At 42.7% G+C, this 20,432-nt stretch overlaps 1 protein-coding gene across 1 annotated transcript in view; it reads right to left on the minus strand.

Moving 5' to 3' along the window:
* Positions 1 to 5,325: 5,325 nt before the first annotated feature.
* The window catches only part of LOC143767634 (uncharacterized), a 33,226-nt gene continuing 18,119 nt past the window's right edge, over positions 5,326 to 20,432 (minus strand). Inside the window, exons 2-7 of the mRNA XM_077256075.1 lie at positions 15,245 to 15,386; positions 14,936 to 15,115; positions 14,728 to 14,851; positions 14,549 to 14,646; positions 14,263 to 14,353; positions 5,326 to 8,479 (exon numbers count right to left, since the gene is read on the minus strand). Coding sequence (XP_077112190.1) covers positions 6,123 to 8,479; positions 14,263 to 14,353; positions 14,549 to 14,646; positions 14,728 to 14,851; positions 14,936 to 15,115; positions 15,245 to 15,322 — 2,928 coding nt within the window. The 5' untranslated portion in view covers positions 15,323 to 15,386 and the 3' untranslated portion in view covers positions 5,326 to 6,122. The remainder of the gene's footprint in view (positions 8,480 to 14,262; positions 14,354 to 14,548; positions 14,647 to 14,727; positions 14,852 to 14,935; positions 15,116 to 15,244; positions 15,387 to 20,432) is intronic.

The raw sequence follows: 20,432 nt of genomic DNA on the forward strand, positions 1-20,432 counted from the left end.
ATTTTCCCAAGGGTAAAAGGAGAAACTGGACCCCAAAAGTTATTGTACAATTTGTCCTGAGTACGCTGATACCCCATATGAGGGGGGGGGGGGGGGAAACCACTGTTTGGGCGCACGACAGTGCTCAGAAGGGAAGGAGCGCCATTTGACTTTTTTCAATGAAAAATTTGCTCCAATCTTTAGCGGACACCATGTCGCGTTTGGAGAGCCCCTGTGTGCCTAAACATTGTAGCTCCCCCACAAGTGACCCATTTTGGAAACTCGACCCCCCAAGGAGCTTATCTAGATGCATAGGGAGCACTTTGAACCCCCAGGTGCTTCACAAATTGATCCGTAAAAATGAAAAAGTACTTTTTTTCACAAAACATTTCTTTTAGCCTCAATTTTTTCATTTTCATATGGGCAACAGGATAAAATGGATCCTAAAATTTATTGGGCAATTTATCTTGAGTACACCGATACCTCACATGTGGGGGTAAACCACTGTTTGGGCACATGGCAGGGCTCGGAAGGGAAGGAGCGCCATTTGACTTTTTGAATGAAAAATTACCGTATATATTCGAGTATAAGCCGAGATTTTCAGCCCAAATTTTTGGGCTGAAAGTGCCCCTCTCGGCTTATACTCGAGTCACGGTCGGCGGGTGAGGGGAAGAGGGCGCTGAGGCATACTTACCTGCTTCCGGGGCTCCCGGCGCTCCCCTTGCCCGTCCCACGGTCTCCGGGTGCCGCAGCTCTTCCCCTGTTCAGCGGTCACGTGGGACCGCTCATTAGAGAAATGACTATGGACTCCACTCCCATAGGGGCGGAGCCGCCTATTCATTTCTCTAATCAGCGGTGCCGGTGACCGCTGACAGAGGAAGAGGCTGCGGCACCCGGAGACCAGCTGTACGGGGGAAGGAGCGGGACGCCGGGAGCAGGTAAGTATGTCATATTCACCTGTCCGCGTTCCACACGCCGGGCGCCGCTCCATCTTCCCGGCGTCTCTCCGCACTGACTGTGCAGGTCAGAGGGCGTGATGACGCATATAGTGTGCGCGCCGCCCTCTGCCTGATCAGTCAGTGCAGAGAGACGCCGGGACGGGACACTGAGGAGCTGCAAGCAAGAGAGGCGAGTATGTGTTTTATTATTTTTATTGCAACAGCAGCAGCAATGGCACAGCTTTCTATGGCACAGCTATGGGGCAATTCTGAACGGTGCAGAGCACTATATGGCACAGCTATGGGGCAATTCTGAACGGTGCAGAGCACTATATGGCACAGCTATGGGGCAATTCTGAACGGTGCAGAGCACTATATGGCACAGCTATGGGGGCAATAATGAACGGTGCAGAGCACTATATGGCACAGCTATGGGGAAATAATGAACGGCGCAGAGCACTATATGGCACAGCTATGGGGCAATAATGAACGGTGCAGAGCACTATATGGCACAGCTATGGGGAAATAATGAACGGCGCAGAGCACTATATGGCACCTCTATGGGGCAATTATGAACGGTGCAGAGCACTATATGGCACAGCTATGGGGCAATAATGAACGGCGCAGAGCACTATATGGCACAGCTATGGGGAAATAATGAACGGCGCAGAGCACTATATGGCACAGCTATGGGGCAATTATGAACGGTGCAGAGCACTATATGGCACAGCTATGGGGCAATTATGAACGGTGCAGAGCACTATATGGCACAGCTATGGGGCAATTCTGAACGGTGCAGAGCACTGTATGGCACAGCTTTCTATGGTACATCCTATGGGGCAATAATGAACGGTGCAGAGCACTATATGGCACAGCTATGGGGCAATTATGAATGGTGCAGAGCACTATATGGTACAGCTATGGGGCAATAATAAACGGTGCAGAGCACTATGGCACAGCTATGGGGAAATAATGAACGGCGCAGAGCACTATGGCACAGCTATGGGGAAATAATGAACGGTGCAGTGCACTATATGGCACAGCTATGGGGAAATAATGAACGGCGCAGAGCACTATATGGCACAGCTATGGGGCAATAATGAACGGTGCAGAGCACTATATGGCACAGCTATGGGGAAATAATGAACGGTGCAGAGCACTATATGGCACAGCTATGGGGAAATAATGAACGGTGCAGAGCACTATATGGCACAGCTATGGGGCAATTATGAATGGTGCAGAGCACTATATGGCACAGCTATGGGGCAATAATGAACGGCGCAGAGCACTATATGGCACAGCTATAGGGAAATAATGAACGGCGCAGAGCACTATATGGCACAGCTATGGGGCAATTATTAACGGTGCACAGCACTATATGGCACAGCTATGGGGCAATTATGAACGGTGCAGAGCACTATATGGCACAGCTATGGGGCAATAATGAACGGTGCAGAGCACTATATGGCACAGCTTTCTATGGTACAGCTATGGGGCAATAATGAATGGTGCAGAGCACTATATGGCACAGCTATGGGGCCATAATGAACGGTATGGAGCATCTATTTTTATTTTTGAAATTCACCGGTAGCTGCTGCATTTTCCACCCTAGGCTTATACTCGAGTCAATAAGTTTTCCCAGTTTTTTGTGGCAAAATTAGGGGGGTCGGCTTATACTCGGGTCGGCTTATACTCGAGTATATACGGTAGCTCCAATCGTTAGCAGACACCATGACGCGTTTGGAGAGGCCCTGTGTGCCTAAACATTGGAGCTCCTCCACAAGTGACCCCATTTTGGAAACTAGACCTCCCAAAGAACTAATCTAGATCTGCGATGACCACTTTAAGCCCCTAAGTGCTTCACAGAGAGCAGAGACGTGAAAATAAAAAATCATTTTTCTTTCCTCAAAAATTATTTTTTAGCCCGCAATTTTTTATTTTCACAAGAGTAACAGGAGAAATTGGACCCCAAAAGTTGTTGTCCAGTTTGTCCTGAGTAAGCTGATACCCCATATGTGGGGGGAACCACTGTTTGGCACACGTCGGGGTTCGGAAGGGAAGTAGTGACGTTTTTGAATGCAGACTTTGATGGAATAGTCTGCGGGCATCATTTTACATTTGCAGACCCCTTATGTGCCTAAACAGTAGAAACCCCCCACAAGTGACCCCATTTTGGAAACTAGACCCCCCAAGGAACTTATCTAGATATGTGGTAAGCACTTTGAACCCGCAAGTGCTTCACAGAAGTTTACAACGCAGAGCAGTGAAAATAAAAAATCATTTTTCTTTCCTCAAAAATTATGTTTTAGCAAGCAATTTTTTATTTTCACAAGGGTAACAGGAGAAATTGGACCCCAATAGTTGTTGCCCAGTTTGTCCTGAGTATTCTGATACTCCATATGTGGGGGTAAACCACTGTTTGGGCACACGTCAGGGCTCGGAAGGGAACTAGTGACGTTTTGAAATGCAGACATTGATGGAATGGTCTGCGGGCGTCACGTTGCGTTTGCAGAGCCCCTGATGTGCCTAAACAGTGGAAACACCCCACAAGTGACCCAATTTTGGAAACTAGACCCCCCAGGGAACTTATCTAGATGTGTGGTGAGCACTTTGAACCACCAAGTGCTTCACAGAATTTTATAATGCAGAGCCGTGAAAAGAAAAAATCATTTTTTTCCCACAAAAAACAATATTTAGCCCCCATTTTGTTATTTTCCCAAGGGTAACAGGAGAAATTAGACCACCAAAGTTGTTGTGCAATTTTTCCTGAGTACGCTGATACCCCATATGTTTGGGTAAACTACTGTTTGGGCGCACGTCGGGGCTCGGAAGGGAGGGAGCACCATTTGACTTTTTGAACTCAAGATTGGCTGTAATCAATGGTGGCGCCATGTTGCGTTTGGAGACCCCTTATGTGCCTAAGCAGTGGAAACCCCTCAATTCTAACTCAAACACTAACCCCAACACACCCCTATCCCTAATCCCAACCCTAACCACAACCCTAACCCCAGCTTTACTGCGGATTTCCAGTGTTTTTTGTGCGGATTTCACCTGCGGATTCCTATTGAGGAACAGGTGCAAAACACTGCGGGATCTGTACAAAGAATTGACATGCTGCGGAAAATACAACACAGCGTTTCCGAGCGGTATTTTCCGCACCATGGACACAGCGGATTTGGTTTTCCATAGGTTTACGTGATACTGTAAACCTGATGGAAAACTGCAATGAATCCGCAGCGGCCAATCCGCTGCGGATCCGCAGCCAAATCTGCACCGTGTGCACATAACCTAATTGTAACCCTAACCCTAGTTCTAACCCTAATTCTAACCCTAACCCTAAACCTAGCCCTAACCCTAGTTCTAACCCTAACCCTAGTGGAAAAATAAAAGTAAATATATTTTCTTTATTTTATTATTGTCCCTGGGGGTGATAAAGGGGGGGTTCATTTACTATTTTTTTATTTTGATCGCTGTGATAGAACCTATCACAGAGATCAAAATGTACCTGGAACGATTCTGCCGGCTGGCGGATTCGGCGGGCGCACTGCGCATGCGCCCGCCATTTTGGAAGATGGCAGCGCCCATGGAGAAGATGGACGGACACCGGGAGGGACACCGGAGCTCGGTAAGTAAGCGGGGGTGGGATCGGACAGGGGGGAGATCGGACTGCGGGGGGAGCGGACAGGAGGACAGCAGATGACAGGACGGAGGGGAGATCGGTGGCGGTGGCAGATCGCGGCCTCCAGCCATGGCTGATGCTATTGCAGCATCGGCTATGGCTGGATTGTAATATTTCACCAATTTTCATTGGTGAAATATTACTATCGCTCTGATTGAAAGTGAAATGTCACTTTCAACAGCCAATCAGAGCGATCATAGCCACGGGGGGAAGCCACCCCACCCCGGGCTAAAGTACCACTCCCCCTGTCCCTGTAGGTCAGGTGAAATTACAGTTAACCCTTTCACCCGACCTGCAGGGACGCGATCATTCTGTGACACAGCATATGCGTCACAGGTCGGATTGGCACCGACTTTCATGATGCATACGCTGTGTCACAGGTCGGGAAGGGGTTAATAAAGAGGATAAGAAGGGAGGGTGGAAAAGGAAAAAAAGAAAAACTCAAACTTATATTTTTTTTTCTAAAAAAAAAAGTTTGGATGTTTTTTTCTCCACCTCCCAAATAAGAGATAAATAATAAAGCGGTAATAACGATTTTGTATAGGACTTTTTATACCTTTTAGAAAATATCTGCTTTTAGAAAATGTTTATACTTATATATATGGCCTTATAAAACTTTATATATTTTTGTATTTAAAAAAAAAAAGTTATTATTGAGATATGAAATATTTTCTTTGTGAATTTCGTATATACAGTATGCCATTAGAAAAATGTTTAAAAAATGTTTTTAAAATTGGATTTTATTTGGATTACTTTTTTAATGTTTATGTGTTTATGCGTGTAAAACTCTGGATAAAGCTGGAGTGATATGGGTGTGTCTAGAAAGGGTTAAACCCTGTTATGGCACCTGTCCAAAAATGATATGTACTGACTTCCTTTGTATATAAAATGCAGAAAGCAGTAATAGCTTATATATAATACCTGAAAAAGACTCACAAGAGTTGAAACACGTTGTATGTTGTGCTAATAAAACTTGGTTTTGGAAAATATCATCGTATCTCACCCACTATGTCCCGGGAGCGCACACCACCTGGAGAAGAACTACACATGCAGATATAACATCAGGTAGAGGTCTGAAACTGACTGCTCAGCTAAGTAGCTGAGAAATCACCTGCAACAGGGAACACCTGAAAGAAGCTCAGAATCAGACTGGACAACTGAGCTGTCAGTCAATGCACTAAAGACACACTTAGCTAGTAAATTAGGACATTCTGATTTTTACTAAAAGTTGATTTCCATGAAAAACATTTCCCACATTAATAACATGAAAAAGGATTCTCCTCTGCGTGAGTTCTCTGGTGGCTATCAAGATGCGCTTTTTGGTTAAATTATTTTCCACATTCTGAACAAGAAACATGCTTCTCCCCTGTGTGAGTTTTCTGGTGTTTAACCAAATCTGATATCTGTGTAAAATGTTTACCACAATCTGAACATGAAAAAGGCTTCTCCCCTGTGTGTGTTCTTTGGTGCTTAACAAAATTTAATTTCTGGCTAAAACACTTCCCTCATTCTGAACAGGAAAAAGGCTACTCCACTGTGTGACTTCTCTGGTGCTTAATTAATTCTGATTTCTGTGTAAAACATTTCCCACATTCTGGACATGAAAAAGGCTTCTCCCCTGTGTGACTTCTCTGGTGCATAACAAAATGTGATTTCTGTGTAAAACATTTCCCACATTCTGAACAGGAAAAAGGCTTCTCCCCTGTGTGAGTTCTCTCGTGCTTAACTAAATCTGATTTCTGTATAAAACATTTACCACATTCTGAACATGAAAAAGGCTTCTCCCCTGTGTGACTTCTCTGGTGCATAACCAAATATGATTTCCGTGTAAAACATTTCCCACATTCTGAACAGGAAAAAGGCTTCTCCCCTGTGTGATTACTCTGGTGCCTAACCAAATCTGATTTCTGTGTAAAACATTTCCCACATTCTGAACAGGAAAAAGGCTTCTCCCCAGTGTGACTTCTCTGGTGCTTAAGAAAATGTGATTTCAGTGTAAAACATTTCCCACATTCTGAACATGAAAAAGGCTTCTCCCCAGTGTGACTTCTCTGGTGCCTAACAAAATGTGATTTCTGTGTAAAACATTTCCCACATTCTGAACAGGAAAAAGGCTTCTCCCCTGTGTGACTTCTCTGGTGCCTAACAAAATGTGATTTCTGTGTAAAACATTTCTCACATTCTGGACAGGAAAAAGGTTTCTCCCCTGTGTGAGTTCTCTGGTGCTTAACTAAATCTGTTTTCTGTGTAAAACATTTCCCACATTCTGAACATGAAAAAGGCTTCTCCCCAGTGTGACTTCTCTGGTGCATAACAAAATATGATTTCCATGTAAAACATTTCCCACATTCTGAACAGGAAAAAGGCTTCTTCCCTGTGTGATTATTCTGGTGCCTAACAAAATCTGATTTCTGTGTAAAACATTTCCCACATTCTGAACATGAAAAAGGCTTCTCCCCAGTGTGACTTCTCTGGTGCATAACAAAATGTGATTTCTGTGTAAAACATTTCCCACATTCTGAACATGAAAAAGGCTTCTCCCCAGTGTGACTTCTCTGGTGCATAACAAAATGTGATTTTTGTGTAAAACATTTCCCACATTCTGAACATGAAAAAGGCTTCTCCCCTGTGTGTTTTCTTTGGTGTATAACAAGATATGATTTCTGATTAAAATATTTCCCACATTCTGAACAGGAAAAAGGCTTCTCGCCTGTGTGAGTTCTCTGGTGCTTAACTAAATCTGATTTCTGTGTAAAACATTTCCCACATTCTGAACATGAAAAAGGCTTCTCCCCTGTGTGTGTTCTTTGGTGCTTAACAAAATTTGATTTCTGGTTAAAACATTTCCCACATTCTGAACATGAAAAAGGCTTCTCCCCTGTGTGACTTCTCTGGTGCATAACCAAATATGATTTCCGTGTAAAACATTTCCCACATTCTGAACAGGAAAAAGGCTTCTTCCCTGTGTGATTATTCTGGTGCCTAACAAAATCTGATTTCTGTGTAAAACATTTCCCACATTCTGAACATGAAAAAGGCTTCTCCCCAGTGTGACTTCTCTGGTGCATAACAAAATGTGATTTCTGTGTAAAACATTTCCCACATTCTGAACATGAAAAAGGCTTCTCCCCAGTGTGACTTCTCTGGTGCATAACAAAATGTGATTTTTGTGTAAAACATTTCCCACATTCTGAACATGAAAAAGGCTTCTCCCCTGTGTGTTTCCTTTGGTGTATAACAAGATATGATTTCTGATTAAAATATTTCCCACATTCTGAACAGGAAAAAGGCTTCTCGCCTGTGTGAGTTCTCTGGTGCTTAACTAAATCTGATTTCTGTGTAAAACATTTCCCACATTCTGAACATGAAAAAGGCTTCTCCCCTGTGTGTATTCTTTGATGCTTAACAAAATTTGATTTCTGGTTAAAACATTTCCCACATTCTGAACAGGAAAAAGGCTTCTCCCCTGTGTGATTATTCTGGTGCCTAACAAAATCTGATTTCTGTGTAAAACATTTCCCACATTCTGAACATGAAAAAGGCTTCTCGCCTGTGTGTTTCCTTTGGTGTATAAAAAGATATGATTTCTGATTAAAATATTTCCCATATTCTGAACAGGAAAAAGACTTCTCCCCTGTGTGAGTTCTCTGGTGCTTAACTAAATCTGACTTCTGTGTAAAACATTTCCCACATTCTGAACAGGAAAAAGGCTTCTCCCCTGTGTGAGTTCTCTGGTGCTTAACTAAATCTGACTTCTGTGTAAAACATTTCCCACATTCTGAACAGGAAAACGGCTTCTCCCCTGTGTGAGTTCTCTGGTGCTTAACCAAATCTGATTTCTGTGAAGATGTCAGCTGTGCCTCTGATCTCCTGGTGCAGTCACCTACCAAGAATAAACAAATTATTATTTTTGAATAAAATATTCTTGAAGTTTATGTTTTTAAACATTTCTACTGAAACTGTCCATAAAAATGGCAAGTTAAGTAAAAAAAATTTAACTATCCACCAAGACAATGTCAATTCAGTTTAAAGGGACTCTGTCACCTGAATTTGGAGGGAACAATTTTCAGCCATAGAGGCGGGGTTTTCGGCTGTTTGATTCACCCTTTCCTTACCAGCTGGCTGCATGCTGGCTGCAATATTGGATTGAAGTTCATTCTCTGTCCTCCATATTACACGTCTGCGCAAGGCAAGATTGCCTTGTGCAGGCATGTACTACGGAGGACAGAGAATGAACTTCAATCCAATATTGCAGCCAGCATGCAGCCAGCGGGTAAGGAAAGGGTGAATCAAACAGCCGAAAACCCCACCTCTATGGCTGAAAATTGTTCCCTCCAAATTCAGGTGACAGAGTCCCTTTAATAGACAACCACATAGGATGAATCAGTGGAGCGTGGTGTTCAACTGTTTGTTCATTCTGCCTCCCAAATATAGAATAAAAGCCATCAAACAATGTTAGGTAGGTGAAAATAATACCAATAAAAACATCTACTCATCTCACAAAAAACTCCCCACTTGTGTCTATCATCTGTCAATGGAAAAACAGAGGCTTCACATTATTAGTGTCTCAAAGGCTCTTGAAAAACCACACGGCTTCTTTAAATCAATCCAGCAATATCTGTCCTCCCAAAGTCAAATCTTGCCCTTGCTTCTGAGTCTTGAAGTATGCCAACAGCCAGCTATATACAGGACACTACAGACTTGCTGAGTAAGCTATCCACGATAGGTCCCCTCCCTGACAGCACCATCTCAGCCACCATGGATGTTGAATCCTTATATTCTAACATCCCACACGCAGATGGACTAACCACCTGCCGAATGTTTCTTGAGACCAATGGGATCCCTTCAGAGTCTGTAATAACACTTACCAGATTCATCCTCACACACATCTTTTTTCTCTTTCAGTGAGAAGTTATATCTACAACGCAACGGCACTGCTATGGGAAGCAAAATAGCACCCCAGTTCGCCATCCTCTTTATCGCTAAACTGGAAAATGACTTTTTAACATCCTGCTCCATCAAACCCTTTGCCTATTTCCGTTACATCGATGACATCTTAATAATCTGGACTGAGTCCGAACAAAAACTTCTAAATTTCCATGACAAATTCAACAAATTTCATCCTACCATAAACTTGACATTGCACCACTCAAAAACAAAAATCAACTTTCTAGACACCACCATAAAAGTCCAAAATGGTTCGTTCCAAACATCAGTGTATCGGAAAACAGTTGACCATCCCACATACCTCAGATGCGACAGCTTCCATCCTAAACACATTAAAAAGTCTATTGTCTACAGCCAGGCCCTCAGATGTAAATGTATCTGTTCCAGTCCTAAGGACAGGGATGAACACCTAACCCAGCTAAAAATGTCATTTTTAAATCAAGGTTACCTTCCCACCTCCATTGATGATCACATCATTAGGGCTACAAGGATCCCTAGAAGTCAAGTACTTCAATACAGAAAAAAAGAAAATCATTGTGCACCTCTGGTAGTGACTCACAACCCACAACTTGAAATACTGAGAAAAATGGCTAAGAAACTTCACCATATCCTACACAAGGATGACCGGTTAAAAATATTATTCAAAGACCCCCCTCCTTGCTATGTTACAGGCAACCTCCTAAATTAACCCGTTAAGCCCCAAGGGTGGTTTGCACGTTAATGACCGGGCCAATTTTTACAATTCTAACCACTGCCCCTTTATGAGGTTATAACTCTGGAACGCTTCAACGGATCTTTGTGATTCTGACATTGTTTTCTTGTGACATATTGTACTTCATGATAGTGGTAAAATTTCTTCGATATAACTTTTTATTTATTTGTGAAAAAAAAGAAATTTGGCGAAAATTTTGAAAATTTAGCAATTTTCCAACTTTTAATTTTTATGCCCTTAAATCACAGAGATATGCCACACGAAATAATTAATAAGTAACAATTCCCACATGTCTACTTTACATCAGAACAATTTTGGAACCAAAATTATTTTTGTTAGGGAGTTATAAGGGTTAAAAGTTGACCAGCAATTTCTAATTTTTACAACAACAGTATTTTTTAGGGACCACATCACATTTGAAGTCATTTTGAGGGGTCTAAATGATAGAAAATAACCAAGTGTGACACCATTCTAAAAACTGCACCCCTCAAGGTGCTCAAAACCACATTCAAAAAGTTTATTAACCCTTCAGGTGTTTTACAGGAATTTTTGGCAATGTTTGAAAAAAAATTAACATTTAACTTTTTTTCACAAAAAATTTGCTTCAGTTCCAATTTGTTTTATTTTACCAAGGGTAACAGGAGAAAATGGACCCCAAAAGTTGTTGTACAATTTGGTCTGAGTACGCTGATACCCTATATGTGGGGGGAAACTACTGCTTGGGTGCATGGCAGAGCTCGGAAGGGAAGGAGAGCAGTTTGACTTACCATGTTGCGTTTGGTGAGCCCCTGATGTGCCTAAACATTGAAACCCCCCAGAAGTGACACCATTTTGGAAAGTAGACCCCCTAAGGAACTTATCTAGATGTGTGGTGAGCACTTTGACCCACCAAGTGCTTCACAGTTTATAATGCAGAGCTGTCAAAATAAAAAATCATATTTTTTCACAAATATGATCTTTTCGCCCCCAATTTTTTATTTTCCCAAGGGTAAGAGAAGAAATTGGACCATAAAAGTTGATGTGCCGTTTGTTCTGAGTATGCCGATACCCCATATGTGGGTGTAAACCACTGTTTCGGACTCGGGCCACTTGAGAAAGAAGTCCGAAACGTGCGTCGGGGCGGACGCGCTGCTGTAGGTGTCAACGGCATCTTATACCACTGTCCCTTAAAGGCAACTGTACCTAAGTATTATATTGAGCATGGTCTCGTAGGGTGTTATGAGTAGGACAGCAGGGTGAAGCCGTGGTTGGGTGGACGTTTACAGGGATAAGTAATGTGTCTGCTGTATATGACTATTCTTTGTATATTGAAGTGATGTTGTATAGTTAAAGTGATCGATTGTTGGCCTATCTTCTCCTGTACTATTATATATCATTAGCCACCCACCAAGATAGATTTTTATATGTGTTAGCCATCTGTTACTTGCAGCTGTGTGTCTCTTATGAGTGATTGTGATGAGTGAGTTTATTCGTCTCCCCTAACCTTGGTGGTATGGTTTTAATAATGTCTTTTTCTAATAAAAATCTTTGTATTTTGATATCTCAATAATAGCCTTGTGATCATCTTTCTTTGTTCTGATCCATGTGCCCAGACAGTAGTGTATAACTGCATGTAGGGTATTGTCAGATTCAAGAGAAGTTGGAAAATAATTTTTAAAGTTTAATTTATTTCTTATTATCGTTTGTGAAGAATTCCAAAGTTATCACCGCATAAAGTGACACATGCCAGATGTGAAAAATGGGCCCCGATTAGGAACACAAATCTGTCTGCGTGAAATAAGCAAACTCAACAGTCGTCTTCAGAGAAAAAAATGAGTAGTGATAAAACCTCTCTGGAGTAATTAGAGTATGGGGCTCAATAGCTCTTGTCAATCTAAACTATCGTAAGGACCAATATTTTCTGTCAGATGAATTTCTTGAAGAATTACTACACATTTAAAGAATACTTTTTAAAATACTACAAAGCTGAGGTGTTTTAAATTGAGATCTTGGACATTTGGAAGAGGCAATGGAGACCTTTTTTATGGACTACCAGGGAGTTACAGATTCACATAAGTGAGGCAGGCCGATCCCACCACAATCAAACTATCATACAAAATGAAACGGTAAAAAAGACATAGAATGAAAAAAGTTACACCACCAAAACAATGTATGAGTGGAGAAGTCCAACAATACACCAAAGTTACACTCATTTAAGGTGGACTAGTGAAGGAACCATGAGACCTGACCAGAAGAGTAGAGAAAGTATTAGCGCCCCCCACCCCATTTCAGGAGACATTGTGCAGTAATCTGAATCCCTTATGATAGAGAACATATTCTAATTTATGAAGTGAATCCATGAAACCAGGGCTCGAGCCATGCCAACACATCTCTTGCAGTCGTGAATTTTTATTATTTATTTTTATAGCACCATTTATTCCATGGCGCTTTACATGTGAGGAGAGGTATACATAATAAAAACAAGTGCAGTAATCTTAAACGACTGGTACAGGAGGAGAAAGGACCATGTCCACGAGGGCTCACAATCTACAAGTGAATAAATGTACATTACAGCTATCAGCCACGCACAGCTTAGAGATATATCATGGCACAGGTGTAATGTTTTTTATGTAGTTTATCACAATCCTGTTTGAAATTAGTTGGTTTTAAAAGAAACTGAAAAGTCAGGATAAAGGGAAACTCTGCTGTTATTGTACAGAAATTCACACTTGGCCTCACTGCACATTTAATGTAGTCGATCATAAAAGCGAAGTTTGGCCAGAAAGGCTGGACCTGGTTTTATAGGGACCATATGACCACATTCAGCAGCACAGAAGGGAGAGAAGGTAGATTCATCCAATAAGCTATCAGGGTTCTACGAAGCCAACAGCATCATTACCCTCCGCTTTCTCTAAAGGTACCTTCATACTAAGCGACTTTGCAACGAGAACGACAACGATCCGTGACGTTGCAGCGTCCTGGATAGCGATCTCGTTGTGTTTGACACGCAGCAGCGATCTGGATCCCGCTGTGATATCGCTGGTCGGAGCTAGAAGTCCAGAACTTTATTTAGTCGCTGATCACCCGCTGTCATCGCTGGATCGGCGTGTGTGACGCCGATCCAGCGATATGTTCACTTGTAACCAGGGTAAATATCGGGTTACTATGCGCAGGGCCGCGCTTAGTAACCCGATATTTACCCTGGTTACCATTGTAAAAGTAAAAAAAAAAACAGTACATACTCACATTCTGATGTCTGTCACGTCCCCGCTGTGCTCTGCTTTATGGCTGGCGCTGACACAGTCAGTGCAGAAAGCTCTGAGCAGCAGCACGTAACCCTGTGGACGCCGGCGGGGGACGTGACAGACATCAGAATGTGAGTATGTAGTGGGTTTTTTTTTTTTACTTTTACAATGGTAACCAGGGTAAATATCGGGTTACTAAGCGCGGCCCTGCACTTAGTAACCCGATGTTTACCCTGGTTACCCGAGTGCTGCAGGGGGACTTCGGCATCGTTGAAGACAGTTTCAATGATGCCGAAGTCGTTCCCCTGATCGTTGTTCGCTGGAGAGAGCTGTCTGTGTGACAGCTCCCCAGCGACCGCACAACAACTTACCAACGATCATGGCCAGGTCGTATCGCTGGTCGCGACCGTTGGTAAGTCGTTTAGTGTAACGGTACCTTTACAGGACCATCATTATATTTTTCTTGAAGTGATTTTCTAACTTGTCAGCACATTCTACGTACGCTGTCATTTGCTTTGTAGTTTATAAATCTGGAAAGGTAAGAGTCAGAGTCTCCTAATCCTAGGGGGTAGGTGGATTCTCCAGGTTGTAAGTTCTATAGAAAAGGGCTTTCAATCCCCAAAGTAATTAGAACAGTTTTGGGTGGAGGAAAATGTTGTGATCTAGAGACAAAATGGTGACCACACGATTGTTATACAGCCGGACTACACCACCGATAAAGCAGCCACAGCTGGTGACTGATAAGAATCTGTGACTTCTCCTCATTTAGTGGTTACTACTCACCTGGGTAGTCATATGTAGGAATCTCCTCTTTACACCGCTCATCACCCCTCACATATGTCTCTGTGGTATTAATATGGGTCAGATCTTCATCCTAAAACAAATATTGTAAAAGTCACAGACAGATGGAGACGTCATATCTATGATGAGCTCTAATCCTGCCATCTCCACCGTTCTCATTACACAAGTATAAAACATATAATACTGGTGGATAAAATAAGACTGAGCACAAGACCATCACAGTCATCTACACATCATAGAGGAGATCTCATGACACCTCTCCACCTACCTGATGATCCTGAGGAACATTGGGATCTTCTTGTTTACAGTCCTGTGGAAGAGGAGGATGGGGACATCTCTCTGGTGTTGTCATCTTACTGGATAGATCTGGAGGAAACACATGCATGGACTTAATTCATTATTTACATACAGATAATTACAGGCAGAGTATTTAGTCTTGTCTATTACCTGGTGATATGAGGGGCTGGGGAACCTCCATCATGATGTCCCTGTACAGATCTCTGTGTCCTTCTAAGTACTCCCACTCCTCCATGGAGAAATAGACAGTGATATCCTGACACCTTATAGGAACCTGACACATACAATGATACTGTCAAACCCCTCGATCCCTTCATAGCGAAACTGTTCAATGTCCCAGCATTCCCAGCAGTGTCACCTCTCCAGTCAGCAGCTCAATCATCTTGTAGGTGAGTTCTAGGATCTTCTGGTCATTGATGTCCTCATGTATCAGGAGGTGAGGTGGAGGCCCCGTAATTGGGCTCAGGGGTCTTCCCCATCCCTCAGACACAGGGTCCTGACAACGCTCACTAGAGGTCTTCTTCACTACTGTGTAATCCTGGTTATAACGAGACACATTAATAAATCTCACTACAGACATTTCCAGAGTCCTCACCTCTCCAGTTCTGTCCATCTGTTATTCCCATAGATAAGAATGATGTAATGTGACGTCATCAGAATCTCTCACCTCTCCAGTAAGCCGGAAAAGGATCTCTAGGGTGAGGTGTAAAATCCTCTCTGCCATCTGGTTCCTGTCCATATCCATCCTTAATCAGGAAAATTCTCTTATATAGAAGATCTTCACTGAGAGGATCTGATATTGTAGAGACCTGAATGAGAAGATGAGACACTGTAACATCATAAAAATCATGAAAAAAAAGACGATGTAACATCGTTGTACTTTGGGTGATCTTGACCACTTAATACATATTTATTTTCTTGCTTGGTTCTTATTGGTCTTCTTCAGTGTGTGATCAGTGGTCATCATAATAATTTGTAGTACCTTCAAGCTTTCATCACAGATATTCATTACACGTGACATGAGAAATAACTACTTCATGATGAGGACGACATCTTCATCTTCTCCTACGGCTCTAGAAACATATTTGTCCAGAGTCCATCACTGACTCCATCACCACCGGCCGTCTATATGAAGGTTTCCCGTCTTCCCCGCACTGTAATCTTCTATCATGTTAGATCTCAGGTCTGATTCACACACAGAAGTTTTAGGCTTTTATAAAAGCTTTTTTGTAAGAACATCAAGACAGGAGTTATTTGATGCCAATGTCTCCATGTACATTTTTTTTTTCTGTCCTCTGGATATGACGTTTTTTAGAAAGAATTCCCCCCCCCCCCCAAGATTTTCATATATTACTTGAAAAACACTCCCAAAAAAGTTAAAATGTTACAAAATAAACTTAATGATGGAGGCACTGAGGGAACATTTTACTGTGTGTGTGAACCAAGAAAGGGGCACCATACTGCATCAAGAAGTGAGGAATCATTATCTAATGGTTGGGGTGGTAGCATATTGTGTGGGACATATTGTGTTATCATAATATGTTTGAAGGTTGGCAGTACTGTGGGAATATTATACTGTGTGGGGGGATGGTGGTACTGTGGGAACATTATACTATGTGGGGAGGATGGTGTGTGGGGGCCAAGAAAGATGCACCATACTATGAGAGTAATACTTGTTTCCTTGGTTCCTGTCTTTCATAGTTGGATCATTTGTATCTATTAGCGGAAAAGGAACAAAACCACTGTGATTCTTATAATGCGGCAGCACAAAACCCCCTAATTAAAAATTTTTATAACAACCCCACAATTTGTAACTTTTCAGGGTAAATCGCTATCTCACCATTGGATTAGAGCTGACCCATCTCTTTTGGCTATTATGGCATGCTCCTACTTATGGTCCCTTGATGAGCCCCTGATAACAGGAGGGGGTGAAACGCGTAGGAACAAGGGACTACTGGCTACTTTGGCTATTTCAACCAGATAAGTGATCTTCTATGATGTTTTTCTGCATTTTGACAAATGAACAATATATGATCTCTAAATGAAAGCTTGGTTATTAGTGTAAGCTACACCACTGGAATTCTATATACCGTATTTTTCGGCATATAAGACGCACTTTTTCCCCAAAAAAATTGTGAGGAAAATGGGAGGTGAGTCTTATATTCGGAACGCAGGCTTACCGGCATTGTGGCGGCGACAGAGGTGCGGGCATGATGTGGCACGGTGAGCTGTATGGCGTGAGCAGGTCCCATCCATATTTGAGGTGAATCCGCGGCACGGTATTGATGGAGAGCAGCAGCGCTGGTGAGTTACGGTATTTTCCGGTGGCGGCGGCCATCTTGCTGAGGCCGCGAGTGCGCAGATTCACTACTCTGCATCCCAGGGCTTCAGGAAAATGGCCGCGGGAGGCCGCGCGTGCGCAGATGGAGATCGCGGCGGCCATTTTCCTGAAGCCCTGGGACGCAGAGTAGTGAATCTGCGCACGCGTGGCCTCAGCAAGATGGCCGCCGCCAACGGAAAATACCGTAACTCACCAGCGCTGCTGCTCTCCATCAATACCGGGCCGCGGATTCACCTCAAATATGGATGGGACCTGCTCACGCCATACAGCTCACCGTGCCACATCATGCCCGCACCTCTGTCGCCGCCACAATGCCGGTAAGCCCGCCGCCACCAGGAAAACCACCCAGCTCTGCTGCTCTCCTTCACTACTGCTGTGGCGTCACCTCAAATGTGGAAGGGACCCTGGCCGCTGCCACCGGAGGAAGTGACCGCACGTCTGCCACCGCCACAGCAACCTCCCCATGGACACCAGGCCATGGCGTCGCCCACCTAAGCAGGATGGGACCCTGCTCAGGTGCACGCCGTTCCGCCCACTGCACCTCAGCATCACCTCACCTCTGCCACCACCATGCCTCCTGTGACCCTGCTCTGCCACTGCCTGCCCTCAGGTAAGAGATCTTAAATTCGGACAATAAGACGGACCCCCATCTTATAAAAAAATCTTTTTTTCTGCATTTTTCACCCCAAATTTGGGGTGCGTCTTATATTACGGTGCGTCTTATAGTCCAAAAAATACGGTAAATGGTGTTCATTGAATTCTCTGTTACCTTTTAGAAATTTTGTATGTACCCTAGCTCTTTTTGGAGGGTGCATGATGTACTGTCTCTGAAATATCATTTTTATGCAACCCTGTGCAGGGTACCTAATGCATTGTCTAGGATATAACAAGTAATCTTGTTTTTTTTGTTTTTGGCACCCTTTTTAGGGTGCTTTATGCATTGTTTATTATAAGAAATCTTGTCCTAAAGGGAGGGTGTATATAGTGGTGGAGCTCTATTGTGGACATTAAATCACGTATGCACTTTACTGAACATCTGGCCATGGTTCAAAGGTGAAGACAACTATCTTTATTTTGAAAGGGTTTATATACTTACATTATCACGTGTTAAAAAAAAACCTTGAGTACTATAAGGGTACCATCTCACAGTGGCACTTTGGTCGCTACGACGGCACGATCCGTGACGTTCCAGCGATATACTTACGATCTCGCTGTGTCTGACAAGCTACTGCGATCAGGGACCCTGCTGAGAATCGTACATCGTAGCAGATCGTTTGAAACTTTCTTTCGTCGTCAAGTGTCCCACTGTGGCGGCATGATCGCATCATGTAACAAAGGTGTGCACGATATTGTATACATCGCAAATACGTCATGAAATTATCGCTCCAGCGCTGTGCATTGCGAAGTGTGACCGCAGTCTACGACGCTGGAGCGATAATGGAGCGACGCTGGAGCATCACGGATCATGCCGTCGTAGCGACCAAAGTGCCACTGTGAGACGGTACCTTTAGAGGTAGTGCATGTATAGGAGTGGAGCTCTATTGTTTACATTAAAACACTTATGCACTTTACTATTTGGCTATGCTTTAGAGGTGAAGATAACTATCCTTGTCTTGAAAGGGTTTATATAGTTATATTATTATAAAAAAAAACTTCAGTACTGTAATAGAGTCTGAAGACTATCAGCGAGATCATAGATATTTTGTTTAATTTGTCTGCATGTTGGGTAATATTGGTACGGGTTTAGTAATAGGGGCCTGCAGGGATTTCAAGGGACAGCCGATGTGGAGTGGGGGCGCCACATCGAATTTTAGAGTGTCAACCTCCGCTGTTAGGCAGGCTATCAGCTTATTAGGACATGTATAGGGTCAGTGTGAGGACTGTATCATTACACTGTCCACTATTCCCTGGCAATATTCCCTTGATCTAAACCTTTGGGAGGTGCGATTTGCTTTTGTTAAGAATTGAGAATTTTTCTAAGAAATTTTTTAATCCTACTGTATTAACTGATACTATGAAGCTAAAGTGACTAAACAGACTTTCTGTCACCTCCATAAAGGGGCACTTTTCCGTGTTTGTCAGAACTGTCCGAGGATTATTAGAGGTGATAGTTTCCCCCAATTAGAAGGGACACCTGTGGATATTGGGGTCTTTACCGGCTACAGTTCTGGTGGGATTTACACGGTAAAGTGCTGGAATCACTTTCTCCCAAAGGGTTAAAAGGCGTCTGTAACTTCAATGTCTCTCTATGAAGCTTCTTCTCCGAACTTTCTTCCTCTGTTTTCTGCCGTATTTCTATTACTCTCCGGAATCAGGAATGTATTAAGTCCTATAGAAAAAGCGGAGAAAGAATCATTTCTTATTCTGTGTTTCCAGGATTCTTCTTGTGGGAATTGGCTGCGATATCCCCTGTGCAATATATTTCTAGTATTAATCCTGTCACTCTATGGATGTGCAGTGGTTGTTTTTTTAGCTTTTTGTTGTTTCTTGTGTCATTTATTATCTTTATGTCATGTATGTATATTGGTTCTGACATTTGGTATCCTCTTGTCATGTAACAATCACTATATAAGGAACACCCAAGGGATATGACACATGCTTAAAAAAGGCGTCCGACCCCAGAACGTGGCAACAGGTGCATGTTCACACTTTGAAAAAAAAACACAAAAATTGAGCTTGACTTGAGTTGGTAGACATGCAGAACTTAAATAATAATAATAATCTGCATGGTCACATTGGCCACAAAACATATAAAGCCTACAAGACAAAAAGCGAGCACAAATCCTGCTGTAACTAAGTAAATGAAAAGCAAAAACGTGCATTCAAGGGAATGTGCACACGTTACGGATTTCCCTGTGGAATTTTCTGTGCAGATTCTTCCTCTCTTGGCAGAAAACACAGTTGAAAATCAGCGCGGATTTGATGCGTTTTTGATGCGGATTTTCATGTAGATTTGTATGAGCTTTTGTAAGCTAAATAAAGATATATTATTTAACAAAAAATAAAAAACAATAGCATAAAAGCCAGTGTATGACTGTCCCGATCAGAGTTACCTTGTGGTGGTGGGATGGCTTTTATGCTATTGTTTCACTAAAAAAAAAAAATACGGTATTACTAAAAACTCTATGTTATTTAACTGCACTTTTTGCTTTTTATTTACTTAGTTACAGCAGGGTTTTTGCTCACTTTTTCTTGTGTAGGTTTTATATGTTTTCTGGCCGGTGTGAACATGCGTTTAAGTTCTGCATGTGTACTAACTCAAGTCAAGCTCAATTTTTGTGTTTTTTTTTCTTTGTGTTATTGCATTCTCTGCAAGCCGGGGCGTGGTCTCTCCTCTCCTGAACTGGAAATTGTATATTAGGCTTTCCCAGTCTGGTGTTTCACTGGTTGGGCCCAGTCCTTTTGTCTGCCCTTATTCACACCAAGGTCAACATTGACGCATGGTAAGGTTTTAATATTAGAAAGTGCAGGACTGTCACGATCAGAGTTACCTTGACGTGGTGGGATACCTTTT

The sequence above is a fragment of the Ranitomeya variabilis genome, chromosome 4 (genome assembly GCF_051348905.1).
Source record: "Ranitomeya variabilis isolate aRanVar5 chromosome 4, aRanVar5.hap1, whole genome shotgun sequence".
In the NCBI taxonomy this organism is placed as follows: domain Eukaryota; kingdom Metazoa; phylum Chordata; class Amphibia; order Anura; family Dendrobatidae; genus Ranitomeya; species Ranitomeya variabilis.